This window comes from Pelodiscus sinensis, chromosome 1 (genome assembly GCF_052426305.1).
Source record: "Pelodiscus sinensis isolate ZL-2025 chromosome 1, ASM5242630v1, whole genome shotgun sequence".
Taxonomy (NCBI): Eukaryota; Metazoa; Chordata; order Testudines; family Trionychidae; genus Pelodiscus; species Pelodiscus sinensis.
The window spans coordinates 98,825,998-98,839,552 of NC_143052.1; the positions used below are offsets into that span (position 1 = coordinate 98,825,998).

General features: G+C 41.6%; 1 protein-coding gene across 1 annotated transcript in view; it reads right to left on the bottom strand.

Annotated features, from left to right (window-relative positions):
• Nucleotides 1-13,555, bottom strand: part of POLR3B (RNA polymerase III subunit B) — a 121,445-nt gene that overhangs the window by 41,467 nt on the left and 66,423 nt on the right. Inside the window, exons 17-18 of the mRNA XM_075938432.2 lie at nucleotides 7,397-7,471; nucleotides 5,077-5,175 (exon numbers count right to left, since the gene is read on the bottom strand). Of these exons, the coding sequence (XP_075794547.1) occupies nucleotides 5,077-5,175; nucleotides 7,397-7,471 (174 nt within the window). The remainder of the gene's footprint in view (nucleotides 1-5,076; nucleotides 5,176-7,396; nucleotides 7,472-13,555) is intronic.

The following is a 13,555-nucleotide window of genomic DNA, read 5'->3' on the forward strand; positions in this document are numbered from 1 at the left end:
ATTAACAGAAGGCAATAATTGAGTGATACAACTTCTATTGTCCAGTCCCAGCTTTGGCAGTCAGAGGTTTAGGGAGGTACAAAGCACAGGGCTGCATCCCTGACCATACTGGATAATAGCAATTGATGAACGTATCATCTCTGAATTTACCTAGCTCTTCCTTTATAACATCCTTTGGTAACTGGTTCCTAAGGATGACAATGCATTGTGACACTAAATAGTTTCTTATGTTTGTTTTACACCTGCTGCCTGTTAATTTCACTGTGTTCTTGGTTTGCCCAGTCATCCAGTTTTGCAAAACCCTTCCTAACACTTCACAATCTGCCTCAGAAACTGGCCAATGGGATTGTGCTAGAGGCAGGAGCAGCAATTAAAGCTTCTCCCCGCTCCTCTAGATTCACAGTTTTTAAAGAAAAACCACCCCACACCACGTTTGTGAGCCGCAGCAGCGTCTGAGAGCTGGATCCAGTGGCTTGGCAGGCCGGATCTTACCCAGGCCTGTTCTAACCCAATGATTCTAGCAGGATTAGTAGTGCTACAATTCCATATTTGAGTTATTTTGGAACTCCTGTGTGAATATTACCTTTTTAATTATGGGAATCTACCTCAGATCATCTGCAGTGAGGACTTATTCAAAGAACTTATTTATCTTCTTGGCAACAGCCTTGTCTTCCTTGAGTGCTCCTTTAGCAACTTGATCAACCAGTGGGCCCCATTAATTGTTTGGCAGGCTTCCTGCTTCTGTTGTATTTAATTTTTTTCTGGGTTTTTTTTTGGCTCTTAGTTTTCATTTCTTTTGCTAATTGTTCTTCAAATTCTTTATTGACTTCCCTAACTGTACTTTTACACTTGATTTCCCAGAATTTATGCTCCTTTTCAGTTTTTGAAAGGACCCCTTTTTGCCAGTAAGCACTTTTTTCATTCTGCTGTTCAGCCATGGTGGCATTTCTTTGGTCCTCACATTGTTGCTTTTTTTTTTTTTTTTTTAAATTATATGGTGTATACATTTAGTTTGAATCTCTATTATTGTGTTTCTAAATAGTTTCCATGCAACTTGCACGTATTTTATTCTTCTGACTATTCCTTTTAATTTCCAATTAACTAGGTTTCTTCTTTTGTGTAGTTGCTTTTTAAAAGTTAAATGCTACTATGGTGGGTTTCTTTGGTATTTTCCTCCCTACAAGGATGACACATTTAATTACTTTATGGTTGCTATTACTGAGCAGTTCAGCTGTATTCACCTTTTGAACCAGATCTTGTGTGCCACTTAGGACTAAATAAAGTATCAAAAAGAGTGTTAGAAGGAGGAAAGAGAAAAATTGTTGATAGGACAAGAAGCAATGGGCTTAACTTGCAGCAGGGGAGGTTTAGGTTGGATATTAGGAAAAACTTCCTAACTGTCAGGATGGTTAAACACTGAAATAAATTGCTTAGAGAGGTTGTGAAATCCCTATAATTGGAGATATTTAAAAGCAGGTTGGATAGACATCTATCAAAGATGATCAAGAATCTAGATGGTGGTTGGTCCTGCCATAAGGGCAGGGGACTGGACTTGATGACCTCTTGAGTTCCCTTCCAATTCTAGTATTCTATAATTCTAAGAATTGCCTCTCCCCTAGTGAGTGCCAGGACTAGCTGCTCCAAGAAGCAGTCATTAATGGTTAAAATCCCCTATTGTTATAGGGTTAAAATCCCTCATTGTTATAGGGTTTTCTGTTTTTGTCTCTCTCCTCTCGCAACATTTTACAATCACCATCCTGGTCTGGTGGTCAGAAGTATATTCCTTCTACTCTACTCTTATTAATCAAGCATCGAATTTCTATCTATAAAGATTTTATGCTATAGTTTTATTTAAGATTTTTTTTTTATTAACTTTCATTGATTTTTCCCCACATACAGGGTGACCTATGCACTGTATGCTTTGCTGGGGAAATTAAAACCCAGATAAGTCATTAAAGTTGTTACCCTCAGCCACAGAATCACAGGAGTAAAAAACCCTCAGCCACAGAATCACAGGAGTAAAAAACTCAATGGGACCTCAGTAGGTCATCTAGCAAGGATGCCATTTCAGGAAGGTGCAGCGGAGGACAACAGCTGTGTGCTCCGGGATGTGGCTTGTTTTTCATCCTGTTTCCCAGACTCTAAGGGAATGAGGGGGAAATACTTGCATTCTGTGCATGCCTCTCACACCTGGCTGGTGAGCAGTTCCTGTCTTCTAAGGTGTTGCCTGGCAGCCACAGGGAAGGCATGAGCCCTTTAAATAGAGGCAGTTGAAGGGCTCCCATGTCCCTGGCACACAGGCTTGATAAAAGAGCTAGGCGGGCCAGATGCAGCCTGCTGACAGGCTCTTGCCAAGCCCTGCCTTCACTGATACCTAAAGCTCATAAGAAACAAATCCCCAATTGGAATGCAAAATGTAATTAGCACAGACCACTATAGCTAAAAAGAGGTGACTGTGACATCATACAGGAGATCTGGCAATGGAATACCTCAGAGGTCTTGGTCAGGTATTTTTATTATTCATCACGCATTAATTATATCGGTTGCAGCCAATATAAAGGAGATTATTAGTCATGTGAAGAGATGAAGGGATAATTGTAAACTGCATGGACGGATTTACTTCATCATTTATATTTAGAAACAACTATCATATGGCCAGGGTGTTACAGATACTTACATCAAGTTTAGAGGTGTTTATGGATAATGTAGTAATCTTTCATGTAGCGTATATGACACATGCGTATATGAAGCAGTAACTTTATATACAGTAGACATGGCCTTTGAGTCAATCTTCGGGGAAAAAAATCCCACAACTTCGTGGGACAACTTTCTTAATTCTCTCTAACCCAACAAGATGCAATCCACTCCACTGAAAACGGAAGCACCATCTCCAGCAAACAGCAGATGCCCAGGTCAGCATAAACTCATTCTGTTCTGATCACTGATTTATAAGCTCACTATCAGAGAGCCTCTTGGGTTTGCAATGAAGAGTGAACCACTCGAGCTTTTTGCAAAGCAAGCTGCTTCTTGGTAACCTAAAAGACAAGCAGTGCAGTTTTCCCACAGTGCATCACATTCCCAGAGCTAGAACAGCCACATTTTTGGAGTGTGTGTAGGATAAACAAATTTTATACAAAGTAGGTCATGTCAGGAACAATTTTTCAGTTGATAATCTGCTAAAATATGACAATTTTGTTTATATGCATGTATAATCTTTGTACCTGACGTCATGAATAGTTGCTATTTAATTTGCATCTTAGACTTGTGGTTTGTTCTTGGTTGACACCCCCAAGGTAGTTTTAAATTCCGTTTAGCTTGCCCAGTGTTGATGAACCGTTCTATTGTGGATGGACCATTCAGTTGGTGACAGGCCATTAAGGGAGACAGCTCTTCAAATGAGTTGTCCTACAGTTGTCTTAGATAGCAAGGAATTAATGTCTACCCTTGTGATTTATCAAAACTTTTAAGGACATGTGATCTAGGATTCCATCTTTATCACCAACGGTCCATACAGAGGGGCACTGGGCTTAGCTTGGAACAGTAAACTTCCATGCACCTGGCAGAGGATATACTAGACATCTGAGACATCTCCATTTCACTTTTTCCTGCTCCAATTTTCTGGACTGTGGTCTTACAACTAAAAAGGAATATTTTGAACTATGGACTGAGGATTTCCCAATCTTTTGGAAGATACCAGAGAGACTTCTGCAAAGAAGCAGCCTATTTCATCACTGCTACAAACCTGATACGGACTTTGTGATCATTTTTGGGTATATAATCTATTAACCATTTATAACAATTCTTTTCTTTTAGTAAATTTTTACTTTACTAAGGAATGGCTGACCGTGTGAGATTTGATAAGATATGAGGTATCTACTGATCTGGTGGTAAGTGTCTGACTGACCTTTGGGATTTATAGAACCTCACATACAGTGAATTGGGTTTTCAATAACCTTTTACTATATTAGACCTGATTGGATAGGACTGGAATACCAAGAGAGGAGTGTTTTTGGCTTCCAGTTAACTAGCATGGTGCTACAGAACCTCTTTGGTTACTGGCTTGGAAAATATAATTAAAGAATAAACCACCAGTTTCTGGGTATTGCTTGCCCTGTTTTTTGCCATCTGTTCTGAGCATGGCATTGTCAGTATGATCCATTCCAGACCTCCCAGTCACAGTGAGCAATAGGGACTCTGGAATATCGTTACTTTGACTCATATCTGTGTGGTGCTGTGTGGATACCAGAGCCCAACGTTCGACCATGAATCTGAAAACTCTTAATCTTGGGTTACAATACAACATAGATGTTGTTCAAGCCCATGGTTCCCTAACATGTGTCAGCTGACTAGAATCCCACTAACCCAGGTATTACCCAATGCAACGTAGACATACAATGAAGAACTGTAAAAATCATGCAGCGTATATGACAAAGAGATGTTTTGGAGCAGTAAGTTGGTATACAGTACACATGGCCTTTGAATCAATAAAACATTCTCAGCTCAATCCTGAGAAAGTGTGAATTTGTAGTCTGGAAAGAAGCTTTGTTTTAAATTTTAGTGTTCTTTGGTCACTCTCTGAAGTGTGGAAACAAGGTACTTGGCTTTCAACATGGATGGCTTAAAACTGCCCGCCAAAAAACTAAAACACTCTTACAAGATCTCTAAAGACATTCCTACAATAGACTAGCATAACAGGTTACCGTGGCTTGCATAACTCTTTCACGGTCTGGCCAATTGTAAATGATCATGAAAAACTCACACTGATAAAAACTGCACTATCACATATTCTATATTTTTGTTGGTTAGAGTTTATAATTTCAACTCCCCACCAAAAAAAACCCTACATTCACTTGTGACTATTTCACAGATGATTTAGGATTGGTGTAATCACAGATTGCTTCTTAAACTTGCATGATCTTCTACTCTTATGCTGCTATAAACACAAACAAGGGCTAGCACTGGAAACAGCAACATTACAAAATAGTTAATTAGTTTACATTTCAGAGAACGGAAAGGAAAAAGGCTATAATAATGCATAGTCTACTTTACCAGTTTTTAGTCTGAATATACACTTACTTAGTAATTGTATGTTCATACAGTGCGATGTTGCAGTCATTTTCCTCATTCACGTCCAAATACTCAACTAGGCCTTCGTGCAAAAAATCTTCAAAATTCCTGTAATTGCCAAAAAAAGGTATTAACTATAAATGGTTAATATGTGTTCAGAGTGTTGAAACATATTATTCATATGCAAAACTAAAGTTATTTACTAAAGTTATTACAAGAAACTGACTTTTGTAAGGAAAGCAAACTTCTTATCTGTACTGAGTTTCAGGCATCTTAGGAAATTCTCTCTATTTGAAGCAGAAAAAACAAATCTTACCTGTTTGCGTCAAGTTTTTTTTTTTTTTTTTAATAGCCTTAAGAATGTCATCATATCAAAAAGGCGAGTTTATTTTGTGGATGCACTAACAAGTTTCCATGATGATTTTGCAATATTGACTACATATATAAACATTCCAAGTCATTTCTAAATATTATACACCTTCTCACTCACATATTACTTATCTCCTAACCGTTGTTCTTCGAGATGTGTTGCTCATGTCCATTCCATGTAGGTGTGTGCATGCAGCGTGCACGCATCGTCAGAAATTTTTCCCTTAGCAGTACCCGTGGGGCCAGGAGGGGAGTCCCCTAGAGTGGCGCCGGTATACCGGCCAATATATGCCCCTGCTGGCCCTCCACCCCCTCGGTTCCCTCTTAACGGACTAATCTGAGGAAGGGGAGGCGGGCGGGATTTGGAATGGACACAAGCAACACATCTCAAAGAACAGTTACGATATAAGTAACCATTCTTTCTTCTTTGAGCGATTGCTCATGTCTATTCCATGTACGTGACTCCAAAGCAGAAATCCCAGGAGGCGGGGTTGGAGTTCTAAACTTCCCCTGAGTGGAGGACAGCCCCACCCAGGGCAGCAGCCTCCCTCGCCTGTTACATCAGTGTATAATGGTTAGTGAAGGTGTGGACAGAGGACCACGTGGCGGCCCTGCAGAACTCTAGGATCAGGACCTGAGCCACAAAAGCTGCAGAGGAGGCCTGCGATCTCATAGAGTGAGCCGTGAAGGGAGGAGCTGGGATCTCTGCCAGCCCATAGCGTTCCCTAATACATGCCATGATCCAGGAGGAAATCCTTTGCACAGAGACCGGATGACCCTTCAGCTGCTCTGCAATGGTAACAAAGAGCTGAGGTGACTTGTAGAAGGGCTTTGTTTTCTCTAAATAAAAGCCTAAAGCCCTGCTAGCATCCAAAGTGTGTAATGCCTGTTCTTTACCTGATGTGTGGGGCTTGGCATAAAAGACTGGCAAGAAAATGTCCTGACACACATGGAAGTTCGACACCACCTTAGGCAGGAAGACCTTAGGGATGAAGGGGGTGTAACCTGACTTTGTCCTTAAAGAAAACTGTGTAAGGGGGGTCTGAAGTGAGAGCCCTCAGCTCAGACACGCACCTGGCTAACGTGATGGCCACCAATAGGGATACCTTGTAGGACAGGTGTAGTAACGAACATGTCGCCAAGGGTTCAAACGAAGGTCCCACGAGTTTGGACAGAACCAAGTTAAGATCCCATTGGGGAACGGGCTGCCAAACATGCGGATAAAGCCTGTCCAGGCCCTTTAAAAAACCTGTTTACCATAGGGTCTGAAAAGAGGATCTTACCCCTGGCACCTAGGTGAAAAGTGGCGATAGCTGCTAGGTGAACTTTAAATCGAGGAGGAGGAGGATAATCCCTGAAGCCTAAGATCCAGAAGGTAATCCAGGACCAGGGAGTCCATAGGGGGCATCACCCTCTGGGTAGACCAGACAATAAACCATTTCCACTTAGCCAGATAAGTTGCCCAAGTGGAAGGTTTTCTGGTTCCCAGCAACACCTCCTGCACACGGGCCAAAACACTGAAGCTCCGCCAATGTCAGCCCAGGGTTTCGATCCTTTCCCAAGGTCTGTGCCGGGGTAGGAGAGGGGGACAGTTCAATCAGATCCCTGGCATCCCCAAAAGCTTCTGAAGTTGAGGGCTCTGGGAAGTCCCCCATCAGGCTGGCGTCCCAGCGCGGACTTGGTCAGTTGCCCGACTGAAAAGGTCCAGGCTCAGCACCAGATGGTGCCGTGTACCCCACCTGAGGGCACACAGAGGGCATGCGCCGTGGGGGCAACCTACCCCTGGTAGACCTCCTCTTCTTCTGAGGCACTGGGGACTAGGCATGGTGACTTCTCCTATAGACATCTAACCAGCATTCTAACACTGCAACAGAATTCTAAATTCGATCAGTGGCTATTGCTACGACATTTACTGATGGAGAAGAGTGGGGGACAGACACAGTCCTGTCAAGTAATTTACCTGTATCCCTGAGCAAGTTCTTCCATATGCTTGTTCGTAACTGCAGGTTTTTGCTTCTTTACAATTATGTAGGGTCTACATTCAAAACAAAGAATAATGTAGTGGATATATAGTGTTAACATAAATATAAATTGAAATAAGGTAACACCAATACAATGCACCAATGCTGGTTTATACATCTAGATTTATGTAGTTTATTGCTGCATAAATACATTAGCTAAGTCTAGTAGATCATTAGCCAAGGCATCAACTTGGATTATTTTAAATCTGAGTTTTATATTACCTGTTCAAGAAATATATGTATCAAACAACTTCCCACCAAAGTATAAACAAATGTTACTTTGAAACAGTAGTTTTCAAATGTTTTGGCCTGTAGTCCACCTTGCTCAATGCAAACCTCTCTGTAGACCACCAGCCAACCACCCATGATGAGAAAATGCCTTCACTTATCTGTAAATACCTTAAATACTAAAAACCTTAAACAACAAATAGTCTAGTAGCACCTTAAAGACTAATAAAACATGTAGATGGTATCATGAGCTTTTGTGGGCACAACCCAAGTGGATTGTGCCTATGAAAGCTCAATATACCATCTACATGTTTTGTTAGTCTGTAACTGGAAAAACTTAAAAAACAACTAATAGTCTAGCAGCACCTTAAAAACTAACTGGGCTATGCCTCTGAAGCTCTTAAATACTAAATTATTCATATTAGGCTACTGGAGATAAAACATAAGAGGATATATATATAACTGGTAAGAAAAGAATTATTATTAATCAAAATCAAAATAATTAAACAGATTAAGCACTTTAACTTTTTATGTTTATTTAAAATGAAGTTTGGTAAACTAAGTAAAATATTAATTTATATCCAAAACAAAAGGTTTCAATGTTGTCTTTTTTTTGTGCTATGGGTGGGGAACCATTTTTGGGTTGGGGGCTACTGATCCACAGGAAAAAAAAAATCAGTCAAGGGCCACACAAAAAAGTGAGAGGCAACCCCCACCTTCCCCCAAAGAAACCCCATCCCTCCCTGATGTAGCTCCCAACTAAGACATCTCACTCCCCTGGCACTCCAGCCCCACAGGGACACAGTGAGAGGGGGCAAGAAGGACCAAAGTTCAGGGCTTCCCATGGGACCAATTAACTCTTTTGGGGTTCCAGGGTTAGTACATTTTGTGAGCCCCCCCAGGTTCTGGGGGGAAGGCCAAAAAGGAGGGGTTCAGTGTGCAAGAGGAGTCTGCCAGGGAGTGGGGTAGGAGTGGGGGTGCGGATCTGGGTTGAAAGTATGAAATTGGAGTAGGCTGGGAGTGACAGTCTGGCTGTGAACTTGGGTGCAGGAGAGGGTGAGGGTAGGAGGTCTGGAAGGGAGGGAAGGTGCGACCACAGGCTGGGGATAGGGAGTCTGGCCAGGCAGGAGGGTGCAGGAGCAAGGGAGGAGTGCATGATCAAGGCATGAGGGGTAGGGATGATTACCCAGATTTGCACCCCCACTACTTCCAGGTCCCACTCCCAGGCACTGTGTCCCAGGCACTGTCTCCTGCTGCTCCCATTGACTACAATTCCAGCCAACAGGAGCAGCAGGGAAAGCCTCCAGGCAGCACGCCCGCATGCTGCCTTTTGCCTCTAGCCAGGGGAAGGGCGTACAGCAGTGCACAGAACCGCTTGCTTCCCTAGCAAGCCGGATCCTTCATCGAAGCTCAGGTCTCCTCCCCAACAAAGTGGGAAGCCAGAGCTGGTGCTCCAAGCTTGTTTGAGGCTGAGCCTTGAGCTGCTGCCCACCTGCAAGGCAGCCACGGACTTTGAGAACCCCTCCTTTAAAAAGATACATATGACATTAAAAATTTAGTTCTAAACTTTATTTTAAATGGATAAGTGTAACCTACAAATTAAGTAGGTTGCTTTGAAATATCTGAATTTTCTCAATAATACCAGGTTAAAAACACCTTTAAACTCATTGAGATGGGTTCTGTTTACATACCAGTATATTGTTCAGCACTGAGCACAGAGTCAGCACTCAACAAATAGATATTTAAATCTGAATAGGACACATTTTGCTACTAGCCATTACCTAAAATTATATAAAATATAAAAAGCATTCACTACGTGATGCAGGAGATTAATCTATAACTTTTAGCAGCACATGAATCTCTGGAAACTTCACCACCACATGGAAACGCTGACACAAAGAATGGCATGCGAGATCAAAACGTCAAGGGCTGTTGCTATTTGGACAACTTGCTCTTACAGAGTGCAGCAAATAAGTACAAGATACTTGTGTAGTCTGCTCTGAAGTCCAAATAACTGTTTGAGGACTAATGAGCACTTTTAAATGGCTAAGAGGAGGATCTAAACAATTGCAAAGGCAAAAAAAAACCCAAAAAGCCCCTCACAGGAAAGTGACTTGGGTAAGTTTTCTTGGAAATACACATTATTTCACTCAACAGTGCCTTTTTTTAGTTGGAACACAGATCAAATGTTTTGCTGGACCACCAAATCTGAAGTTTGGTTTGTACTAGCAGTGTCTGAGTTGGAGAATTAATTTCTCTGCCTTTCATTCCTGTCTGTGAATACTGCTCAACCAGCGCTGCCAGGTAGGACTTCTTGTTGGCTCATAAATACGTTGATGTCAGAACGATTTTTGAGCCTTTGACAAGCCTTGAATTGCATCAAACACTATTTTGATTTTAAAAAAAAGTTAAACACTACTAGACAAGGTGATTGCCACTTATGGTGTAAGTACTGCTGCTGACTGACTTATGAACTGTGCACACCGCTGGCCTATGCTAAACTATGCTTGTATTATTACCTCATCCCCTCTCTGTCCTTCCTTCTTGTTTGTTCATCTCTCTGTTGTGCCTTTTAAACCGTAAACTCTTTGGGGTTGGGAACAGTATGTATGGAAGTGCCTAGCAGAAGGGAGCTCTGATATAGCATTGATGCCTAGAGACTGCAGTCACATGAATAATAGTAGTCATTTTAGTTGAAATACAAAGCTATTTACAGTCTCAAAACATTGTTACATTTTTGTAGGACATTTTTATCTGTGTCCTTCTGTCTCAGCTTGTTTTGGCAACCTATCTCTTTTCCTTCCCTAGCATACTGTTAAGTATTATTCTCACACACTTTTTCAAATGTAAACTGTAAGCTTCTTGGGGCAGAAACATTTTTCTTATATGTTTGTCAAATGTCACGCCCTTCCTTAGAAACTACAGAAATAAGTCAAAATTGTGAGAGACATTCTTCTAATGACAGGATACAGGTACATCCCCTTCACACCTTTACTCAGCCCAAAAGAGACTGACTTATTTCAAAAGAACTCATTATAATTAAAGTAAAGCCCTGATCCTGCAGAATGATGCTGAAGTCAACAGGATGCCTTCTGGATACTTGTGCACATCTTGCTACAGGACTGTAAGCTAGTGTTTCTTAGAAAAAAGAAAAAGCGACAGACAATATTTTAAATACACTCATACGGAGTCCCTACCGGTTTAGTTCCTGGGGTGGTAGGAGGGACATTTTTTTACTTTGTTTTCACATCTGTTTAGAGTTAAGAGTCATCTATTCAAGCAGCACTTGCTTTTTAAACTTAATTGACTCAGTTGCACATTTATTATGCATTAAGGTTGAGACTCACAAAGGTGCCAAGAGTCCTCAGAGCCCTCTGAAACTGAATGGGGGTTGAGTGCCTAAACTCCACACGCAACTTTGGAAACCTCAACCTGAAGGACGCACAATAGGTAACAGACAATTAAGTTCTTTAGAGGGATTTTTGAGAAATTGTGACAATCAAGGTCCAGGCATTCCCAAGGGGGAGAACAGAAAGAATAAATCCCAAAAATCCTAGGAAGGGAGGGGTATCATCTCCTCGAACTGAGACAGCTCTCCAAATTAGCCAGACGCAAGCAGCCTTTGTTAAAGATCAGGACACAGACCATTCCCTAAAGAGCATCAGGGAAGCAATTCATAGCAACACTCCTGCAGAAAACAGTATCACTACTATTACTCATGTAGTAGAGGAGAGAATTTTTACAGAAGTGTGTACGATATACAGGGAAGACTCAGCAGGGAACCTCACAAATAGTGCCCAAAAAGCACAGGGCAGTGTTACTGTGTGCAGCCCATTACTGTGTTTGCTGAACATCTAAGAGCAAAAGGGGAGGAGGGGCATCCAAAAGGCTTCAGAAAAGTTAGCATTGGCCCACCATAAACCTATAAGTAAGTGGATACTGTAGGTCCTGAGGTTTACGCCAAGGCAGAAAAAGAGCACAGGTCTCTGCAATGTTTCACTGCAATCACTTCCCATAATGGCATGAGCATTCCAGAGAGTTGCCATGGGAATTATTGATCCATTCCCTAAGCCATCCAAAAATGGGAAAACCTCAGGGTGGTGGCCTAGCTAATACAGAAGCAGAAATAGGCACTTCTTTCCACTAATAGTAGGGTGGGTTTTCCAAAAGAAATACTATCAGACCATAGGTCAAATTTTATGCCCCATGTATTTGCTGAATTGTGGAAAATGTGTGTGTAAGGAACGAGTTTGCTCCATGTCACCCAGAAACACACCTATTAGTTGAAAGATTCAACGGGATATTTAAACGTATGCTAATAATGTACATAGACAAGAAAGCAAGGGATTGGGATGTGTTACAGCCTTATCCATTATTTGCTTACTGGGAAATACCCTATGCATCAACAATGTGTGTCCTTCTTCTATATGGAATAAAGGTCAGAAGTCCCTGGGATGCAGTCAGAGATTTGCAGGAAGGCAGCAGACTCAGAAGGGGAACTTGTGACTGAATTTGTACTTACATTCAGGATACAGCTAAAATCCATGATGGAGCTGATACAACATAATCTTGAGAAAAGCTCATTTGTACAAAAAAAGGATGGCATTTCTAAAAGGCATGTGATAAAAACCATTGATATAGGTAATTTAGTTCTGGTATTAACCCCCGTTAAAAAAAGATAAAATCCAGAACTCCTAGAAGGGGGTTCCATTGAGGTTATAGAGGCTATAGCAAAACATGATAAACTGTGTAGATGAGGACCACAAAGTATCATCTGTGTTAGACTTAATGTCTCAGAGTAAGGGGAAGACTCCTTTATAGAACATTCAATTAAGCAAAGGCTTAACCCTAGTAGAAAAGAAAGATGTCACAGTTGCATTACAAAGTCAAAAAAGGCTTTTCCAACAAACCCGGTCTTACTCACCTCAGAGCACCACATTGACACTAGTGAGGCATCCCAATAACACTAGTACTTAGAGGACACCAGGGAAAATGAGAAAACAGATCCAAGGGAAGATCCAAAGCATGCTAGACATAGGAAACATAGCAGCTTTAGGGCTGGTCTGCACTTAGAACTTAGATTTGATCTACATTACAGACTTCCATCAGTATAAATGTTGCTCAGGATTGTGAAAAATCCACCCCACTCCCTGTCATGGCTCCTTCCCCACTCTGGCACGATAAATGCAGAAGTGGGGGCCAGCAAAAGTACTCCAAAACCTTATCTACCAGGCTTTGGTATAAAACTTCCCTGCAAAATCTTAAAGCCCTAGATTTTGGGGATAAAATCTGCAGCAACCACCCAAGTAATGCTAAAGAAACCAGGGAGAGACTACTTGGGAAATCTCACCCCTAAGTACAAACCAGGACACAAAAATTAACCAATACCAGGTTAATAAAAAGAAAAAAGAAAGAACTTTTATCATCACCACAATATTCCTGTTGCAAGCATAACAACTAGATGGAAAAGTCACAAAGTAATATACTCATGGGGTGTGTCTACACTGGCACCCTTTTCCGTAAAAGGGATGCTAATGAGACACTTTGGAATTGCAAATGCCACGGGGGATTTAAATATCCCCCGCGGCATTTGCATGAACATGGCTGCCGCTTTTTTCCGGCTTGGGGTTTTGCCGGAGAAAAGCGCCAGTCTAGATGGGATCTTGCGGAAAATAAACCTTTAGGAATAAGGGATCTTCCGGAAAAGGGTTTATTTTCCGCAAGATCCCATCTAGACTGGCGCTTTTCTCCGGCAAAACCCCAAGCTGGAAAAAAGCGGCAGCCATGTTCATGCAAATGCCACGGGGGATATTTAAATCCCCCGCGGCATTTGCAATTCCGAAGTGTCTCATTAGCATCCCTTTTACGGA